The 21458-nt window shown below is 45.3% G+C and overlaps 1 protein-coding gene across 1 annotated transcript in view; it reads right to left on the bottom strand.

Moving 5' to 3' along the window:
* THADA (THADA armadillo repeat containing) overlaps positions 1 to 21458 on the bottom strand; it is a 591430-nt gene that overhangs the window by 169171 nt on the left and 400801 nt on the right. Inside the window, 1 exon segment of the mRNA XM_040430339.1 lies at positions 3934 to 4052. Within this exon segment, the coding sequence (XP_040286273.1) occupies positions 3934 to 4052 (119 nt within the window).

The following is a 21458-nucleotide window of genomic DNA, read 5'->3' as shown; positions in this document are numbered from 1 at the left end:
ATGACTGGGCCCCACAGCAAATTTTTACCCCTACTCCTGTGGCTAGTCGAGATTGCTCTCCCAGACGAGGCCCGGCAGCCGCTCCGTCCATTTCCTACACGCATATACTGTATATAATGTCATTGTATAATACTGTTAAGGGGGCCCTGACAATAAAATCTTTTAGTCCTCATCCTGGTTGGGCCTTGTCTGAGTTTGGGCCCGAAAGCAGCCACTTTCCCTATAGCTACGCCCCCTGCATAGCTATAGGAGGTCCGTACGTTGTTCCGGTAGACCGACGGAGAATTGTCCGGACACAAACCACAGCATACAGCGGTTTGTGTCTAGCCAACTCTCCGCTTGTCTGTCGGAACAGCATACAGACCTCGGCCAGACCCCATCAAACTTAATGGGGCCGGCGGACATTACGTCAGTGCCGGCAGGGCAGGATCCGGTGAACTCCGGGAGGCTGTTCTCTGCCAGAACAGCCTGCTGGAGGTGTGAAGGTAGCCTAACACAAGTGCTTGAGTTTAGGCCTCTTCTGTCCAATTCTTTATTTTTATTTTTTATGGATCTCCCCATTTCACTTTCTGGGAAAGTTACCAACCAACCAATATAACCAGCTCTATGGTCTTCAAGGGTGTTGCAATACCAGACGCAGCCTACAGACAAGGGTGGCACCATTTCTGGGAAGCACAGCGGATCTATGTCAGTAATCCTGGACGGCAGAACTGAGTTTTAGGACTCGATAGAAGAGGACAAGTGAAAGACTTTTTTCCATTTATTGTATGGCATATGTACAATCTTGAGGAACAGACACTTACCTGTTCAGTAATGAAAGGGAATCTGCTGTGTACTGCACTCATGTATACTGATGTGCCGTAAACAAGAAACATTTACATCTATGCTACTGAATAAACAAGTATATGGACTAGTTGCTCCCTGTTCCCGGTGGACATTGCTGGAACAGATGACGCTACGCTCTGACGCTGACAGAGTCTGCTATGTCTGTTTGCAGTCAGAAGACGACGACGACTGGAAAACGGGATGTTCGAGGAATGTGTATAGCACTGGACTCTACACAGGCAGTCCAGTCACAAGAATCCACCATACCAGGAATAGGTGAATGAAGACATACGGTATTTCCTTACCTGGGATGTGACAGCATGTAGAACCTCCAACTTGATCAGAACCAAGATAGAGCACCCATAGATATCTAGGGGGTCAGACTCAAATTACAGATGTGGCATGCTCCCCTAGATGTCACATTACGGAGCTAGTCTACCATAGAAGATTTGTTTCTAAAGCAGAATATCTCCAAGGTATGGTGCCATGATTTAACGTCCCAAGGAGGGCCTACAGCTCCATAGATTGGGACCACAGGGACTATGCATGCGGCTGTACAGCCTCCTGCACATGGTTCTCTTGTGTACATCGGCCTTGAAGGGGTTATACATCTCTGGTGACCTTCTCTTCAGACCCCCCAGCATGGCCGGACCGGCGGTCGTGATCACACTAAACCGATTCCTGCTGCTGGGTTCGTGCTCCATCACCGGCTCTGCAGGTCCTGGGTCTCCCTGCGTCAACATCCGTGACCACTGCAGCCAATGACTGACCACAGTGATGATGTGTCACAAATCAGTCGCATGAGTGAACAGTGACTGCAGTGGTCATGTGACCCATGTCAAAACGGATGTTAATGCAGGGAGACGCAGGACCTGCAGATACGACAATGGAGACATAACTCCTTTAAAGCTCTGAGCCCAGAAATATCCCCATTTTCACCCAGGCAGCCCCTCTGATATAAGCATTTCATATTCCGATGCTGGATTGTGCAGCAGGCGGAGGCTTTCACCTAGCAGGTGAGGTGACCATTTTACAGGCTAGGGCAGCGCTAAAGCCCGCCTATCAGTGCTGGTGACGTCACTGGGCTCACTGCAGGGAGAGCATCAAGTCAGGGGGGCTGCCTAGGTGAAAATGGGGGTATGTTCAGGCCCATAAACCTTGCATAGATATTGGTTGAACGCTTATTGGGTTTAGAACTATTCCTCCTGTACCCCAGACACAGGCATGTATTCTCAATGAGGAGAGGGGAGTTAGCCAATGCCAACAGATTATCATCTCCTATTCATGCTTGTTCCCCATAATTGCCCAATGTTAAGGTAATGCCAATCCCCCAACAAATGAGCAAATGCTCATGTGATCTGATCGTTTATGTGGCACCTAAAATTGGCCTTTGTGGGAAGCACATTCTCCTGTGTCAACAAATAATGAATCTATATGGGGATGAACAATTGTAGTAACGAGCAGGCAATGACTGGGAACAAACCATGCATTCCCGTTCACTACGCTTCTTATTGCCCCATGTAAATGGGCCTGAGGCAGGCCGTATTTAAGGGAAAAGCTAACCATATTGAATATAGTTGTGTTCAGTGTTGGGCTCTCCGTCACAAAAAGTGTTTCAAAAGGGGTCAGGATGCGTTGCGAGACAAAATATTACAGTAGTTAATAGGGGTGCACCGAAATTCCGGCGGCCGAAAATATCGGCCGAAAATGGGCCTAATCCATTTCGGCCGATATTGGTACATATCGGCAGAAAATATGGGGTGTGGGATTTGTCACCCGCGCCGGGCGGGCGGTTTACTTTAAGTCACTGCATCTTTATTTTACCTTACAATCGTGACGCTCCAGTAAGAACTCTGCAGGCAGAGCGGAGGGCGGCGTAACGTCACTTACTCACGTGACGCGCCTGCTCCGCCTCCTTCATTCATAAAGTGGGCGGAGCAGGTGCGTCACGTGAGTAAGTGACGTTACGCTGCCCTCCGCTCTGCCTGCAGAGTTGTTACTGGAGCGTCACGATTGTAAGGTAAAATAAAGATGCAGTGAGTGATGCTGTGAGCAGCAGGGCCGGGGCTGTTATGGGAGGGGGGATCTGTGCACTGTTATGGGGAAAGGGATCTGTGCACTGTTATGGGGAAAGGGATCTGTGCACTGTTATGGGGAAAGGGATCTGTGCACTGTTATGGGGAAAGGGATCTGTGCACTGTTATGGGGAAAGGGATCTGTGCACTGTTATGGGGAAAGGGATCTGTGCACTGTTATGGGGAAAGGGATCTGTGCACTGTTATGGGGAAAGGGATCTGTGCACTGTTATGCCCATAACAGTGCACATATACCCCCCTCCATAACAGCGCCACCCACAGATGAATTTCATTCATGAAAAAGAATTATTAATAAAATCATTTAAAAAAAAAGTATTTTAAAAGTATTTGGGCAAAAAGGCAGTTTCGGTTTTCGGTCAAGGGCATCCTGAATTTTCGGTTTCGGACCAGAATTTTCATTTCGGTGCACCCACTTGAGATGGCTCATTCATCATACTCTGATGACATATGGTCAGGGGAATGTTCAATTCAGAAGAATAAGGGGAGAAATGGACATGAGGTACAGAGGATATGTTTAACTGGTAAGTAATGCCAAGAGGAGACCTAATTTAGTATGCCCCCCCCCCCCCCCCCCCCCCTGTTCAGAGCCCCCTCTATTAGCCAAAGAACTAATACAAAGCACATTTCTCCAGGAGGACCTGGCACATCCATGCATTGCACAGACAGTTTGTTCATTTCAGTGGAAACTGAGTAATTCTTAAAGTCACCTGTGGTGGCGCTGTAGGAAAACAGAGCACTTGTTGCTGGTTTTCCCACTGATTGCAGCTGATCGATGAAGGTCCCAGAAAATTCTGCAACTATCTTATCATCAAAAAACACTTCTAACAAACACAAATTATCCAAAGTTATTAGACAACCTTTCTCATCTATATTTTATTTAATGATTTTTTTTTACACCAGAATAAGCTTTATTATTATATTTATTGTTAATAAATTCTTTTTCATAATCGATCAAAGCTGAGAAGAAGCCTTTCTATCACACCTCATCAGCGAATTTTTTGATCCAACATACCTCTTGGCAAGCCAAAGCTTGGCTTTCAAGCTGTCGATGAGGTCACGGATCTCCTGCTGAAGCCTCTGTGAATTAGTTATGTGTTTCGCCTCAAAGAAGGACTGCAGCATGTATAAAACCTAAGAGAAGCAGAAGAGAAAAAAAATTAGAAAAAAAATGCCAGTGCTGTAAAAACACGTTCTAATCCCAGCTCCTGTGAACCTACCATAGGCTCATGAGAATCCGTCCTTTGATGAGTGAATGGGCACCTGTAAGCGAAGGGCGGAAGCCAGGCTTTCAACTGGAAAGACTGCTCCCATTGGAGAAGCCTACAAATGTACTAGGCCCAAATCCTTTCCTTGTTTATAAATCACCGCCTGTGAACGTCTTTTATGGAGGATGAAAAAAGCCAAATTACCTCACCATGCCATCATGGTTTCCTAATGAAATCACATCCTTACAATTAAAAACAACCGATGAAGGCGCTGGTATGCCGAAATCCAACTACAACAACTAACCCGCGCTCTCGGGCCAATGGTTAAATAGACACAATATGACGGACACTTCCTAAACCTACATAGGAGAGAAAAGCTGGATTTCAGACTATCCATGGCTAAATCTACCTCTACAATTTCTGGTCTGTCCGTCCGCATTTGACGCTCGGGGTTGACTTAAAGGGGTTATCCCATGATTGATGTAAAAAATGAAAATCAGACATCATATAGTACATGACAATCTCTTTCGAAGCTAGAACCGGCCCTGTACCTCACATGGATCCAGAGATCTCCACATTCATGGCTTTGCTAGGTTATCTTCAGCCTGGCACCTCAGGGGACATGTCCTTTCTGCTGCAGCTCTCTCCCTGTAACTGCCACAGCTTCTAATAGAACATATGGCGGGTGGAATTGAAGATTTAAACTGAGCGTGTGCGACCAGCTCAGTGAGACGGACAAAAAATATAAGGACAAGAGCAAACAGCAGGTGGCGCTATACAGATAGATTTTATTAAATAGCTCAGTGGCTATGCAAAATTTTTTATTACTTGCAATTACAAAAGTATTCAGAACCAGGTTCTGGTTTGAAAAGTGTACCACCCATGAATGCTTGACTACATATGACTACCCATACAGTACACCTATAGATATACAATACAGTATGCATTCTATGTATACACCACAGCAGGTCAATAGGTAAGAACAGTATGTGGATCTTCCTTAGCACACACATGTACTATAATCTTTTCCTGGCCTACTAAGGATACTTTCACACTCGCGTTTGGTGCGGATCCGTTCAGATAATACAACCGTCTGCATCCATTCAGAACGGATCCATTTGTATTATCTGTAACATAGCCAAGACGGATCTGTCTTGATCACCATTGAAAGTCAATGGAGAACGGATCCGTTTTGTATTGTGCCAGATTGTGTCAGTGAAAACGGATCCGTCCCCATTGACTTACATTGTGTGTCAGAACGGATCCGTTTCATCAGACGGACACCAGAACGCTGCAGGCAGCGTTTTGGTGTCCGTCTCCAAAGCGGAATGGAGGCGGAACGGAGCCAAACTGATGCATTCTGAGCGGATCTTTTTCCATTCAGAATGCATTAGGGCAAAACTGATTCGTTTAGGACCGCTTGTGAGAGCCCTGAACGGATCTCACAAACGGAAAGCCAAAACGCCAGTGTGAAAGTAGCCTAAAATAGACATTATACACAGTATACAAAATAATAATATACTAAAACGTGAAATCAATCTACTTCACCTTGCATAGAATTTACTAACATATCATGGTTAGGGCTCGTTCACAAGAACGTTTTTTGCGTTCCGTATACGGGCCATTTTTAGCGTGCCGTATATAGTCTGTATATGGAACCATTAATTTCAATGGTCCCGCCAAAAATACGGAATGTACTCCGTATGCATTCCATTTCCGTATTTCCGTTCCGCTGAAAGATAGAACATGTCCTATTATTGCCCGCAAATCACGTTCCGTGGCTCCTTTCAAGTTAATGGGTCCGCAAAAAAAAAACAGAACACATAAGGAATGTACTTCGTATGTCTTCCGTATGCGTTCCGTTTTTGTGGAACCATCTATTAATACATTTTATGCCCAGCCCAATTTTTTCTATGTAATTACTGTATATGCCATACGGAACGGAAAAATGGAATGGAAACGGAAACACAACGGAAACAAAAACGGAACAACGGATCAGTGAAAAACGGAACGCAAAACACTGAAAAAGCCATACGGTCGTGTGCATGAGCCCTTATCCTGAGATTTTTAGTGAATCTTGGCATAAATGTTGCAGTTTTGTCTCATGAGGAAAAAAAATGAATAAATAGCAATCCATGACCATGAAGAAACGCCCTAATGGAGGATCTCTACTGCCCCATTTTCTATGACCATCCAATATGAGCAGCACCTTGCTGGGGTCCGAGGTTTCAACATCTTCTCCATGTCTGTGTAAGTTTCCTCTGGGGGGCTTCGGCTTCCACCACACTCCACAGACATACTGTGAGCCCAGTGGAAACGTGGATGATGAGGACTGTGTACAGCGCTGCAGAATATGTGGCGCTACACAAATGTATAAAACTAATTATCCACCACCTACCAGGTCACTATTAAAGAGGTTGTCTGGGACTTTTATATTGTCCGCCTGTCCTCAGGATAGGTCATCAATATGTGATCAGTGGAGGTCCGACTTTGACGTCAGTGTACATTGGTCACTTGACCTAAGCACAGCTTAGCTCAGTGCCATTGAAGTGAATGTGCTTGAGCTGCACTACCGAGGACAGCCACTATACAATGCATGGCGCTGTGAGGAGGCTGCAGCGCTCACCGGAACGCTACGGTCTCTTCTGCCAGGTGTGGGACCCCAAACCTATCAGATATTAATGGCCTATCCTGAGGAAAGGCCACCAATATACAAATCCCAGACAACCCCTTTAATCCAGAAATGCTATGATATACGTAGATACTGTTTTCTGGGTAGAAATTGTTTAAAGGGGTTATCCAACCCGGGCACCTCATATAGATTATACTTACCCAGTTCCCATTGTGGCCTCATCAGATGTTTTGAACTGCACGACGGGAAAATGCAGAGACGACCGTGCTGGGATCAGGAGCGATGCGGGTGCCGGGGTAAGTATAATCTATATAAGGGGCCCGAGCACTGGGGGGTCAGATAACCCCTTTAATTGATTATATTCGAGGTACAGAACAGGTGGAAGCGGAGGCCAGCATGCTGCGTTCCCACAAGCTGTGACTATAACAAATCTCTAGTACCTGCTTAAAAATAGCGCGAGTGGTCACAGGCGCGACCTGCAGTAAAGTCTCTCCAGTTACACAAGGAAAAAATAACAGCAATAAAAAACCCATGTCGAATACTATATATATATATATATATATATATATATATATAGTACATATGTTTTGATTTATGGTTTCGAGAAGCGCTGCTGATGTAGAAGTTGTGTGCAGTGTAAGTAGGATGCCCGGGATAATGCTAGTCCTGGACCTGGCCTATAGCGCAGCGGTTTACCAAATTTCCTGAAACTTTCTGAGGTTTAGTAATTTCTATATTTAACGTCATTATATGTCTAGTCACACAGCTTGGCAAAGCTACACCTTTCCTTGCGTGTCAGTTTTAGCGAATATTTATACTCCCAGTGAAATAATTCTGGAGCATCTTTCTTTGCCCAGCTGCCTTGGGTCTTCCCTCTGTTATTCCTCTTGGAAATGTAGGAGTAAACTATCAGATGGGCCTTACTATTCTGGTGTAGTGTCAGTAGGCTGTGTAACTACAGTCGTGGCCAAAAGTTTTGAGAATTACATAAATATTGGAAATTGGAAAAGTTGCTGCTTAAGTTTTTATAATAGCAATTTGCATATACTCCAGAATGTTATGAAGAGTGATCAGATGAATTGCATAGTCCTTCTTTGCCATGAAAATTAACTTAATCCCCAAAAAAAACTTTCCACTGCATTTCATTGCTGTCATTAAAGGACCTGCTGAGATCATTTCAGTAATCGTCTTGTTAACTCAGGTGAGAATGTTGACGAGCACAAGGCTGGAGATCATTATGTCAGGCTGATTGGGTTAAAATGGCAGACTTGACATGTTAAAAGGAGGGTGATGCTTGAAATCATTCTTCTTCCATTGTTAACCATGGTGACCTGCAAAGAAACGCGTGCAGCCATCATTGCGTTGCATAAAAATGGCTTCACAGGCAAGGATATTGTGGCTACTAAGATTGCACCTCAATCAACAATTTATAGGATCATCAAGAACTTCAAGGAAAGAGCTTCAATTCTTGTTAAGAAGGCTTCAGGGCGTTCAAGAAAGTCCAGCAAGCGCCAGGATCGTCTCCTAAAGAGGATTCAGATGCAGGATCGGAGTGCCACCAGTGCAGAGCTTGCTCAGGAATGGCAGCAGGCAGGTGTGAGCACATCTGCACGCACAGTGAGGCGAAGACTTTTGGAAGATGGCCTGGTGTCAAGAAGGCCAGCAAAGAAGCCACTTCTCTCCAAAAAAAACATCAGGGACAGATTGATCTTCTGAAGAAAGTATGGTGAATGGACTGCTGAGGACTGGGGCAAAGTCATATTCTCCGATGAAGCCTCTTTCCGATTGTTTGGGGCATCTGGAAAAAGGTTTGTCCGGAGAAGAAAAGGTGAGCGCTACCATCAGTCCTGTGTCATGCCAACAGTAAAGCATCCTGAGACCATTAATGTGTGGGGTTGCTTCTCATCCAAGGGAGTGGGCTCACTCACAATTTTGCCCAAAAACACAGCCATGAATAAAGAATGGTACCAAAACACCCTCCAACTTCTTCCAACAATCCAACAACAGTTTGGTGAAGAACAATGTATTTCCCAGCATGATGGAGCACCGTGCCATAAGGCAAAAGTGATAACTAAGTGGCTCGGGGACCAAAACGTTGAAATTTTGGGTCCATGGCCTGGAAACTCCTCAGATCTTAATCCCATTGAGAACTTGTGGTCAATCCTCAAGAGGCGGGTGCACAAACAAAAACCCACTAATTCTGACAAACTCCAAGAAGTGATTATGAAAGAATGGGTTGCTATCAGTCAGGAATTGGCCCAGAAGTTGATTGAGAGCATGCCCAGTCGAATTGCAGAGGTCCTGAAAAAGAAGGGCCAACACTGCAAATACTGACTCTTTGCATAAATGTCATGTAATTGTCGATAAAAGCCTTTGAAACGTATGAAGTGCGTGTAATTATATTTCACTACATCACAGAAACAACTGAAACAAAGATCTAAAAGCAGTTTAGCAGCAAACTTTGTGAAAACTAATATTTGTGTCATTCTCAAAACTTTTGGCCACGACTGTACAGTGTCTGACAATGACCTATAATACTTAACACCACTGATAAACCAGGTTCTCCCCAAAGCTCCGGGCCTCTGAACCAAGGCCATGGACTAACTCTATGCGTCTTGGGCAGAAAAGCGCAATACTTATGGCACGCAATGTACCGTGCCGTGATTTTTCATATGGAGGTATAGTAGAAGCCATGAACGAATTAAGTCGTAAAATGGTTATGTACATGAAGTATGGGAATTTTACAGCACCCCCTTCTCCTGGACTTGGCAGGGTTTTGATACAGGGTGAAAGCACTACTTAAAGGGGATGTGTCCCCCCTCATGGCCAGAACCGCAAAGGAAAGCATACTTACTTGCTTCCTCACACTAGCTCCCAGGCTCCTGCGCTCTCCACCCTCCTCTCAGGTCACTGAATATAAACTTCCGGTTTGACGCCTCTGCAGCCAATCACTGGCTGCAGTGGTGACTTGCTCCCCTTGTGTCACGTAACCATTTGGCATAACGCAAGAGGAAGAGGTCACCACTGCAGCCAATCACTGTCAAAATGGAAGTTCACATCCAGGGACCAGAGTGGAGCAGCGGAGGCCGGAGAGCACAGGAGCCATTGTCGGGAAGAAGGTAATAACTTCCCAAACATGCACAAGCCCGTTAAAAATGTTTTCCGGGATTTTTATGTTGATGGCCTATCCAAATATATCTGATTGGTCGGAATCCAACACCTCGCATCCCCACCGATCAGCTGTTTTGCAGGAGCTCTGGCGCCAGAACTACACGGCTCTGTCCATGGTGTAGTGGATGGCGCTGTGCACTGCAGCGCTGCTCCAACTGAAGTGAATGAGCTCAGCACTGTAGTACCCAGCTACATCTGCAACACAGTGGACAGAGCTGTGTAGTTCTGGCGTCAGAGCTACTGCGGAACAGCTGATCTATGGAAGTGCAAGGTGTCAAGGGGCCTGTTTAATACCATAACAGCTGATCGGAGGGGGTGCGTTGTGTCGGAGGCCTGCAATCTGATACTGATGGTCCATCCTGAGGACAACAAAATCCTGGACAACCTCTAAAGCCCAAGACCTGGCACCGTGCCCATAAGCTGCGTGGTCTTAACTTAAAGGCAATGGACAACTTCAATTTTCTCTTAGGATTGCATTTTAGTCATTTTGGGCTAAAAGTCATTGGTCTTTATTAAAAATGTTCAGCCATTTCTGAGATGCAAGGGTTACAAATGAGTCTGTTTGCAAGCTGTCTCTGTCTGTCTGTCTTCTTTGAATTCTGGTCTGAGGCTCTTATCTCTGATCTCCTGACCTCATAAACACTCATTACAGCTCAATTTTAACCAAACTGATAAGAATATGTCAGGAGATCAGAGATAAGAGCTGCTATATGTGAGCCCTCAGATGACGGGATTGCAAAGAGACTCATTTTTATCACTTGTATCTCAGAAATGGCAAAACATTTTTAATAAAGACCAACTGAAAAAGTGAAGTAAAATGCAATCATAAAAAAAAAAAAAATGCCCCTGAAGGTGTTCATAGCCTTTAAAGTAACACTCCTACTAAAACTGATACTAAAAGGGCAGCGTCAGACTAAAGTCCATTGGACCTACCAGAGCAACTGATTCTGAGGGCCCATCCTCTGCTCATACAGGACCTTAAAGGGGTTATCGGAGACAAATAAAATGCCCCCCATATGCCCGGGCCCCTTACACTAAATCTACTTACCTGGCTCCCCACGCCGCTCCTGGTCCCGGCACCGCCACTGCTGCTTCTCCCCAATGGCAGATGGGGACAAGCCTCCCTAGCGTCACCCGCGATGCTAGAGAGGCTCATTCCGATACTCGCCTGCCACCCAGATGTTTTCATCCGCGCACGGGGAGAAGCAGCAGCGGCGGTGCAGGGAGACCAGGAGCGGTGAACCAGGTAAGTATATTCAGTGTGAGTGACCAGGCCTAAGGGGGAGCATTTTTTTGTCTCGGATAACCCCTTTAAGGGCCCATTATTATCAGAGCTTGAGCTCACGAGAGGATCAACTGGTACTCTGGGGGCCAGTTCGAAACTGCTTAAGGGAACCTACCACACTGTAGGTGAAGTCCTATCTATTGGCAGCATGATCTAGAGCAGGAGGAGCTGAATGGATTGATATGTAGGTTTGTGTATTTCATTCATTTAAAGGGGTTTTCCAGGCTTTTACTATTGATGACTTATGTTATGATGACTTATGACGACTTAGGTCATCAATATCAGATCGGGGGGGGGGGGTCTGATACCCAGTATCCCCGCAGATCAGCTGTATGAAGAGAAGGGATGCGCCATGTGTTTGTGCCATTTCCTCTACTATGTAGACAACGAGCAGGAAGAGAGACAGGAGACGGTACGCATGGATGCCACGTGCCTTCTCTTCATACAGCTGATCATCGGGGGTGCCAGGTGTCGGACCCCTGCCGATCATATGTTGATGACCTATCCTAAGGGTAGGTCATAAATATTAAAAGCCTGGAAAACCCCTTTAAATCTCTGCTCAGTGGGCGGTCCCACTCGGTGATCGACTCCTCTTCTTGTATAAGGGTGCCTGTCAATCAGCCTTGTTTTTAGCTGGTAAATTTAGATCTCAGACAGGGATGTAAATAGACTAATAAAACTTGGAAAGCTGGAAGCAGACCGTGCAAGATTCCGCAGACTCGTGTGTTTGTGCCGCACCGGCGTTTAACCTGGCCTACGGGAAAAAAGCCACATGAGCAGTAAATCATTGGCCCCTGATAACACCATTTTTTTAATCTGTTTTCATGGTTGTTACTGCGCCCCGGGCGGCTTTGTGCCACATTTTCCCAATGTTCTGTTGACACAGTGTTTTATTTCGTCGGCCGAAACAGCTGTATTTTTTTAAGGACGTTGCCGGGAAAAGTACAGTCCACGGTGATGTCAAGTTGCTTCTCTGCGGAGAAGGCAGAACAGTGCCGTCATTGTTTAAAATACGGTCCCTCAGAAACGTGAATATTTATAGTGTACACATCATTTATACAAACAGGACCAAGGGCAAGCAAGCAAACGTTTTATGACTTTGGGTCAGTGTGACAGGAGGCGGCGGAGAGGAGAGAGCTTAGCGAGCAGGGAAAAAAAAAAAGCCAATTATGTAAGTGTGACGGAAAGCGGCTCAATCACTGGATGCCTGTGTGCGCTTTACGCTTTAAGAGAAATCTCAGGTCCCCGTTCTGTGTTTTTATTTTTTTTTCATTAAGTGACAAACATGTCATAATCATCTTCTGTGCCAGCATTTCCACAACAGCTTCTTTTGTAGACTTCTGAGAAGTGTGAAATTAATCTGACATGAGCAGCAAAACCTGAAAGGGCAAAAAACTGCAGGAGAAAATGGGACTTTTTTTTTAAAATCCCACTGCTGGTCATATGGAAGTGACGGATGTCGTTACCATCTGTGCATTAATACAGGTGACGAGGGGCGGTATAAAAATGATGTTACGTTTGGAACGCCTGGGCTAACTTCCCATTGTAGACCGTACAGATTTCATTTCCCAAATGTTCGGGTATTTTCACACGACAGATTTTAAAAATCCACCTACAAAATTGAGCGCAGGAAGCCGCACATTTTATTTTTTTTCAGTCCGTGTTTCATGCAGTTTTTGACACCTTTTTGATGCGGTGTTCACTTCAATACAAGAATCCGAGCCAAAAACCACGCAGAAATGCAGACACTATTCCCTTTTCGTTTCGATGGGAGATTCAGAGCGGATTCTGCCCCAAGATAGGGCATGCTGCTTCTTTTTAACATGTGTGAAAAAAAAAAAATAAGTTCCCATTAAAGGGGTTGTCCACTTTTTTATAATGATGACCGATGCTCTACTACGTGTGTGTGGGCACTGCTTAAAAGCACTTTTTATATTATTGAGAATACTAGGCTGTCATGTATAACTTTGCATTTATGTATCTGCAAAATCCCTGTTAACAGGCCTATTAGGTGCAATTTGTACATCCCACCACTAGATGGGGATAAAGTTCAGGTCCTATATGTACCCAGTTCAGGCCTAGTGAGAAAGATCAGTTCAGGTTAGTGGAGGTTGAATAGAGTGAGACCACAGGTCAGTGTGAAGATCAGAGAGTGGAAAGGTGCAGATCCAGCACTTCAGCTCTAAAAAGAAGTCTTAGTCCAGAAAGGGACAAGAGAAGGACAAATTTAAATTCATCCAAAGGATAAAAGCCGTAACCCAGGTATTAAGGACCTTTGGGATATTTTAGGTGAAGGATACCCTAGCCTCCGGCCACCTCCCCAGAAGTTCCACTGATGTAGAAGTAACCCACTGCTCCAAAAACCCAAGAAACCTGACAAGCCTAAAACAGTGGATTTGCAGAACTAACCCTGTACCATCTGGAGACTGTATATTTGTACTACTGCAACCAAAAGACATCCAAAGTAAAAGTTGTGAGTTGTATCTTACCACTGTCTACCTCGTTATTACCACCTATGGTTGTACCACCATTAACGGTACTGGCGTCACGACAAAAACCATCAAGGGACTCAGCCGCAACAAGCACCCCTAACATTAAGGGCACCTCAACCACCATCTTGGCTGATGCTTCCTACCACAGAGCGTGCCCCGGAGGATTTCGTGCTGTCCACTTCAACACTGTGCTGCCAGCCCAGGGAGGCTTTCTACTAACCGTGAGTAAACTGATGAGCTGTGTGTTATATGATTTGGCCCCTTATCGGCCCACCGTGCACCTCACGTGTTGCCCCTGCGACTGGCTGGCTGCAGATGTCATTACTGTCAATCAGTGATGGCCAGTTTGCCGTGTTCGCCCGAAAACACATGCAGGCTGCCATCTTAACCGCCTCCGGACCGCCTAACGCAGATTCGCGTTCCGGAGGCGGCAGCCCTGCGCAGAGTCACGCATATATGCGTCATCTCGCGCGAGCCGAGATTTCCTGTGAACGCATGCACACAGGCGCGCGCGCTCACAGGAACGGAAGGTAAGAGAATGGATCTCCAGCCTGCCAGCGGCGATCGTTCGCTGGCAGGCTGGAGATGTGTTTTTTTTAACCCCTAACAGGTATATTAGACGCTGTTTTGATAACAGCGTCTAATATACCTGCTACCTGGTCCTCTGGTGGTCCCCTTTGTTTGGATCGACCACCAGAGGACACAGGTAGCTCAGTAATATGTTGCACCAAGCACCACTACACTACACCCCCCCCCGTCACTTATTAACCCCTTATTCACCCTTGATCACCCCTGATCACCCCATATAGACTCCCTGATCACCCCCCTGTCATTGATTACCCCCCTGTCATTGATCAACCCCCTGTAAAGCTCCATTCAGATGTCCGCATGATTTTTACGGATCCACTGATAGATGGATCGGATCCGCAAAACGCATACGGACGTCTGAATGGAGCCTTACAGGGGCGTGATCAATGACTGTGGTGATCACCCCATATAGACTCCCTGATCACCCCCCTGTCATTGATTACACCCCTGTCATTGATCACCCCCCTGTAAAGCTCCATTCAGATGTCCGCATGATTTTTACGGATCCACTGATAGATGGATCGGATCCGCAAAACGCATACGGACGTCTGAATGGAGCCTTACAGGGGCGTGATCAATGACTGTGGTGATCACCCCATATAGACTCCCTGATCACCCCCTGTCATTGATTACACCCCTGTCATTGATCACCCCCCTGTAAAGCTCCATTCAGATGTCCGCATGATTTTTACGGATCCACTGATAGATGGATCGGATCCGCAAAACGCATACGGACGTCTGAATGGAGCCTTACAGGGGCGTGATCAATGACTGTGGTGATCACCCCATATAGACTCCCTAATCACCCTCCTGTCATTGATTACCCCCCTGTCATTGATCACCCCCCTGTAAGGGGACCATTCAGATGTCCGCATGATTTTTACGGATCCACTGATAGATGGATCGGATCCGCAAAACGCATACGGACGTCTGAATGGAGCCTTACAGGGGCGTGATCAATGACTGTGGTGATCACCCCATATAGACTCCCTGATCACCCCCCTGTCATTGATTACCCCCCTGTCATTGATCACCCCCCTGTAAAGCTCCATTCAGATGTCCGCATGATTTTACGGATCCACTGATAGATGGATCGGATCCCCAAAACGCATACGGACGTCTGAATGGAGCCTTACAGGGGCGTGATCAATGACTGTGGTGATCACCCCATATAGACTCCCTGATCACCCCCCTGTCATTGATCACCCCCCTGTCAGGCTGCATTCAGATGTCCGTACGATTTTTACGGATCCACGGATACATGGATCGGATCCGCAAAACACATACGGACATCTGAATGGAGCCTTACAGGGGGGTGATCAATGACAAGGGGGTGATCACCCCATATAGACTCTCTGATCACCCCCCTGACATTGATCACCCCCCTGTAAGGCTCCATTCAGACATTTTTTTGGCCCAAGTTAGCGGAATTATTTATTTTTTTTCTTACAAAGTCTCATATTCCACTAACTTGTGTCAAAAAATAAAATCTCACATGAACTCACCATACCCCTCACGGAATCCAAATGCGTAAAATTTTTTAGACATTTATATTCCAGACTTCTTCTCACGCTTTAGGGCCCCTAGAATGCCAGGGCAGTATAAATACCCCACATGTGACCCCATTTCGGAAAGAAGACACCCCAAGGTATTCCGTGAGGGGCATATTGAGTCCATGAAAGATTGAAATTTTTGTCCCAAGTTAGCGGAAAGGGAGACTTTGTGAGAAAAAAATAAAAAATATCAATTTCCGCTAACTTGTGCCAAAAAATAATAATTTCTATGAACTCGCCATGCCCCTCATTGAATACCTTGGGGTGTCTTCTTTCCAAAATGGGGTCACATTTGGGGTATTTATACTGCCCTGGCATTCTAGGGGCCCCAAAGCGTGAGAAGAAGTCTGGTATCCAAATGTCTAAAAATGCCCTCCTAAAAGGAATTTGGGCACCTTTGCGCATCTAGGCTGCAAAAACGTGTCACACATCTGGTATCGCCGTACTCAGGAGAAGTTGGGGAATGTGTTTTGGGGTGTCATTTTACATATACCCATGCTGGGTAAGAGAAATATCAAATGCCAACTTTGTATAAAAAAATGGGAAAGGTTGTCTTTTGCCAAGATATTTCTCTCACCCAGCATGGGTATATGTAAAATGACACCCCAAAACACATTCCCCAACTTCTCCTGAATACGGAGATACCACATGTGTGACACTTTTTTGCAGCCTAGGTGGGCAAAGGGGCCCACATTCCAAAGAGCACCTTTAGGATTTCACAGGTCATTTACCTACTTACCACACATTAGGGCCCCTGGAAAATGCCAGGGCAGTATAACTACCCCACAAGTGACCCCAATTTGGAAAGAAGACACCCCAAGGTATTCCGTGAGGGGCATGGCGAGTTCCTAGAATTTTATATTTTTTGTCACAAGTTAGCGGAAAATTATGATTTTTTTTTTTTACAAAGTCTCATATTCCACTAACTTGTGACAAAAAATACAAACTTCCATGAACTCACTATGCCCATCACGAAATACCTGGGGGTTTCTTCTTTCCAAAATGGGGTCACTTGTAGGGTAGTTATACTGCCCTGGCATTCTAGGGGCCCAAATGTGTGGTAAGGAGTTTGAAATCAAATTCTGTAAAAAATGACCAGTGAAATCCGAAAGGTGCTCTTTGGAATGTGGGCCCCTTTGCGCACCTAGGCTGCAAAAAAGTGTCACACATCTGGTATCTCCGTATTCAGGAGAAGTTGGGCAATGTGTTTTGGGGTGTCATTTTACATATACCCATGCTGGGTGAGAGAAATATCTTGGCAAAAGACAACTTTTACAATTTTTTTATACAAAGTTGTCTTTTGCCAAGATATTTCTCTCACCCAGCATGGGTATATGTAAAATGACACCCCAAAACACATTCCCCAACTTCTCCTGAATACGGAGATACCACATGTGTGACACTTTTTTGCAGCCTAGGTGGGCAAAGGGGCCCACATTCCAAAGAGCACCTTTTGGATTTCACCAGCCATTTTTTACAGAATTTGATTTGAAACTCCTTACCACACATTTGGGCCCCTAGAATGCCAGGGCAGTATAACTACCCCACAAGTGACCCCATTTTGGAAAGAAGACATACCAAGGTATTCGCTGATGGGCATAGTGAGTTCATGGAAGTTTTTATTTTTTGTCACAAGTTAGTGGAATATGAGACTTTGTAAGAAAAAAAAAAAAATCATCATTTTCCGCTAACTTGTGACAAAAAATAAAAAGTTCTATGAACTCACTATGCCCATCAGCGAATATCTTAGGGTGTCTACTTTCCGAAATGGGGTCATTTGTGGGGTGTTTGTACTGTCTGGGCATTGTAGAACCTCAGGAAACATGACAGGTGCTCAGAAAGTCATAGCTGCTTCAAAAAGCGGAAATTCACATTTTTGTACCATAGTTTGTAAACGCTATAACTATAACCATTTTTTTTTTACCCATTTTTTTTTTATCAGACATGTAGAACAATAAATTTAGAGCAAAATTTATATATGGATCTCGTTTTTTTTGCAAAATTTTACAACTGAAAGTGAAAAATGTCATTTTTTTGCAAAAAAAATCGTTAAATTTCGATTAATAACCAAAAAAGTAAAAATGTCAGCAGCAATGAAATACCACCAAATGAAAGCTCTATTAGTGAGAAGAAAAGGAGGTAAAATTCATTTGGGTGGTAATTTGCATGACCGAGCAATAAACCGTGAAAGTAGTGTAGGTCAGAAGTGTAAAAAGTGGCCTGGTCTTTCAGGGTGTTTAAGCCATGGGGGCTGAGGTGGTTAACTCACAAGTCCGGCGATGCACAGGTAAGTCCTTACCTGTGCCTGTGCCGGTCTGAAACAAATGCGGTCGCCGGGAGCAGGCAGTTCCGAGAACAGCCCGATGAAGGCCCCCAGCGGCCGTTCTGGGAACTGCCTGCTCCCGGTGACCGCATTTGTTTCATACCGGTTCCCGGCACAGGTAAGGACTTACCTGTGCATCGCCGGACTTGTGAGTTAAGATGGCAGCCCGCATGTGTTCGCGGGCGAACTGGCCATTACGGCTGTCGATGTGTATAGGACGCAGGCGTCGCATTGAAGTGAATAGAGTTGGTGGAGCTGTAATTACATCCAGAGAAGAGATGGCAGTGCTCGTATGAACGCAGCGTTCTCTTCAAACAGCTGATCGGCGGGGGTGCCGGGTATCGGATCCCCACCAATCTGATATTGATGACCTATCCTGAGGATGGGTCATCAATATAACAAAAAGGGGACAACACCTTTAAAAGGGGTAGTGCAGGCTTTTACTATTGATGACCTATTCTCAGGATAGGTCACCATTATCAAATCGACAGATATCAGACACCCCCGCCGATCAGCTGTATGAGGAGGAGGCACACGCAGTGCACAAGTGTCGTCTCCCGTCTCGCTTCCTGTCCGCTGCTGTGGTCTATGGTCTTTGGTGGGGGTACCGACAGTTGACCCCTCACCAGGTCATCAATATAAAAAAAAAAGGCGGACAATCCCTTTAAAGAGGTTTTCCCATCACAGAAAGTGAAGGCATATCACTAAGATCGGGGAGGGGCGGCTTCCCTGGGATGGAGTGCAGTGCTTCCCGATTTTGCAGGTCCATATAGCTGAATTAGTATAAAAATGAAAACATCTACAACTTTCCACAATTTTTTATGTTTCAATTCCACATCATTTTCAAGACATATGCTTGCCATCAGTGAATGAGGACACTTTTGTTTACATTCAGAGCCTGCAATCCCATGCGTAGCCAGTCCTGTTCTGAGATTAGAAGAGTCCCAGATTTACTAATGTGTCTGCACCAAAAATCTATCTAAAAAGTGGCACAATTTTTCGCCAACACTGCACCACAGTTCTGGTGTAAAAATCTGGTAACTGCAGCACTGCTCCCAGTCACTTCAATGCCAGCTCCATCCACTACACACTGGGCACTGCTCTGTAGTCCCTGATCCGATGCTGAACAGCTGATCGGCAGGGGCGCAGGTTGTCAGACCCCCACCGATCAGATAATGATTGCCTATCTTGACAGTATAGACTCATGGATACCAAAAGTACTCCAATTAAAGGGGTATTCCAGTTACAAAAAGTAGCCCTGTATCCACAAGGGCTGCACTTGGCTATCTCCGGCACTCCCATAGAAATGAATGAAGCGGTGGTGCACATTCTGATCAGCCGCTCCGTCCATTTCAGGGGGAGCTCTAGGGAATTCGGGGACTCCATTCTCGTGATCTAATAGTTATTCCCTATCCTGTGGATAGGGGATAACTTTTTGTAACCGGAGTACTCCTTTAAATATATGAAAAGGTCTTGGTCATGGAAATTTCCACAGCAATTCTCCCACGTGTGAACATACTCCATCAATATATTTTAAGAGTAATAGTGCTGACTAAAGCAGTAACATGTCCCCAAGTGGCACGGCACTGGGTCGACCCAGCAGCAGGTGTGACTGAAATGTATCTGAAAGTTGGACAACCCCTTTAAGTACCATTATAGACAGACCCCTATTGCTAATATTTAAAGGGCCCGTCCAAGATTAAAAAAATAAATAAAAAATACTGTTATACTGACTTTCTCTGTGGCACTGGTCCAGTACTCCTGCAGAAGTGATGTGCCAGTGTACAGCATGTGACCGCTGCAGCCAATCACTGTGTTCAGTTGTTGTAACGATCAGTGTGGGGGGGAAACTTCACACTGAACGCAGGAGGGAAGGGGAACAGTAACTGGGCCTGGAAACTAGGGAAGAAACAGGTGACCTCCTACACAACCCTAATCCGGGCCCTGACTACCTATCAATATGAATAGACCTTGAAGGTAGGAATATTCATATGCAGGATACCTAGGCCCTGATTTCCCTATAATGCCCTGGAATAAGTTAAGGACCAGAGACAACAACAGGGAATATAACAAATACAAACAAACGCGACACTTAACTTCTATAGAGATGGAAGAACAGGAAAACCAGAGACGACCTCACACCAGCTCAGCCAAATCCAAATTAAACTATCTACCGCATAGTCAGAAGGGTGGGGTCAGACTATAAAGGGTAGAAGTGATGACCACTGAGCAACAGCTGAGAAAAGGGAAGTGGTCATTAACCCTATCAACACTGAATCAAAAGAAATCAAGGAGGCAGTTAGAATTCTCCACGCTCAGCCAGTCTCTCTGATCTCCTGACACCAGTCACCTGAGGGACCGTAACATTTGTAGATCATGCACTTGGGTTGAGGAAAGAAAATGCCCAATTATCTATTAAAGGGGTTTTCCAAGACTTGTATACTGACGACCTATCCTCTGGATAGGTCATCAATATCTGATCTGTGGGGGTCTGACACAGCCGCTATACTATGTACGACGCTTGGTGAGTTGAGAGCAGGTCACGGTGCTACTGCTACCGCCAGTGCCTTCTCAAACAGCTGATCGGCGGGGGGTTCTGGGTGTTGGCCCCCACTAATCTGATACTGGCGACCTTCCTGGAGGATAGTTCATCAGTATAAAGTCTCGGAACACCCCTTTAAGTAGTAAACCACTGGGTAAAACTGCCACTGAAAAATACTTCAGGATACTGGTAGACAGTAAACTTAACTTTAGTAACCAAGGCAGCTTCTGCAGAGGCAAAAAAAATAATGCGATGCATCAAAAGAGGCACAGATTTTCTCGACAAGAACATGGTTTTGCTTTTATACAAATCACTGGTCAGACTGCACATGGTATCTTCTTTGCAATTTTGGGCACCTGTGTATAAAGAAGGGTATAGGTGAACTACAGCGGGTTCAGAGGAGGGCGACCAAGGTCATTAAGGGAAAAGATGGTTTGCAGGACCAGGAAAGTTTATCAAACTTGGGGCTTTTTATATGTTTTATGTTTGAATGACAGTACAGTGATCTGTGTAATGGTGTGTTCATACCTAGGTCTGTAACCATAACAAGAGGACATCCTCTACATCTACAGGAAAGAAGGTTTCACCATCATCATAGACAGGATTTTTTACTGTAAGAGCAGTGAGACTCTGCCAGAGAAGGTGGTGATGGTTGATTTATTACACAATTTCTAGAAGGGTCTGAATGTCCTTCTTGAATGTAAAAATATTGCAAGTTCTAGGTACTAGATTACTGGAGATGGTTG

Source organism: Bufo bufo, chromosome 4 (genome assembly GCF_905171765.1).
Source record: "Bufo bufo chromosome 4, aBufBuf1.1, whole genome shotgun sequence".
NCBI classification, from domain to species: domain Eukaryota; kingdom Metazoa; phylum Chordata; class Amphibia; order Anura; family Bufonidae; genus Bufo; species Bufo bufo.
This window is presented reverse-complemented; position numbering and strand designations above follow the sequence as displayed.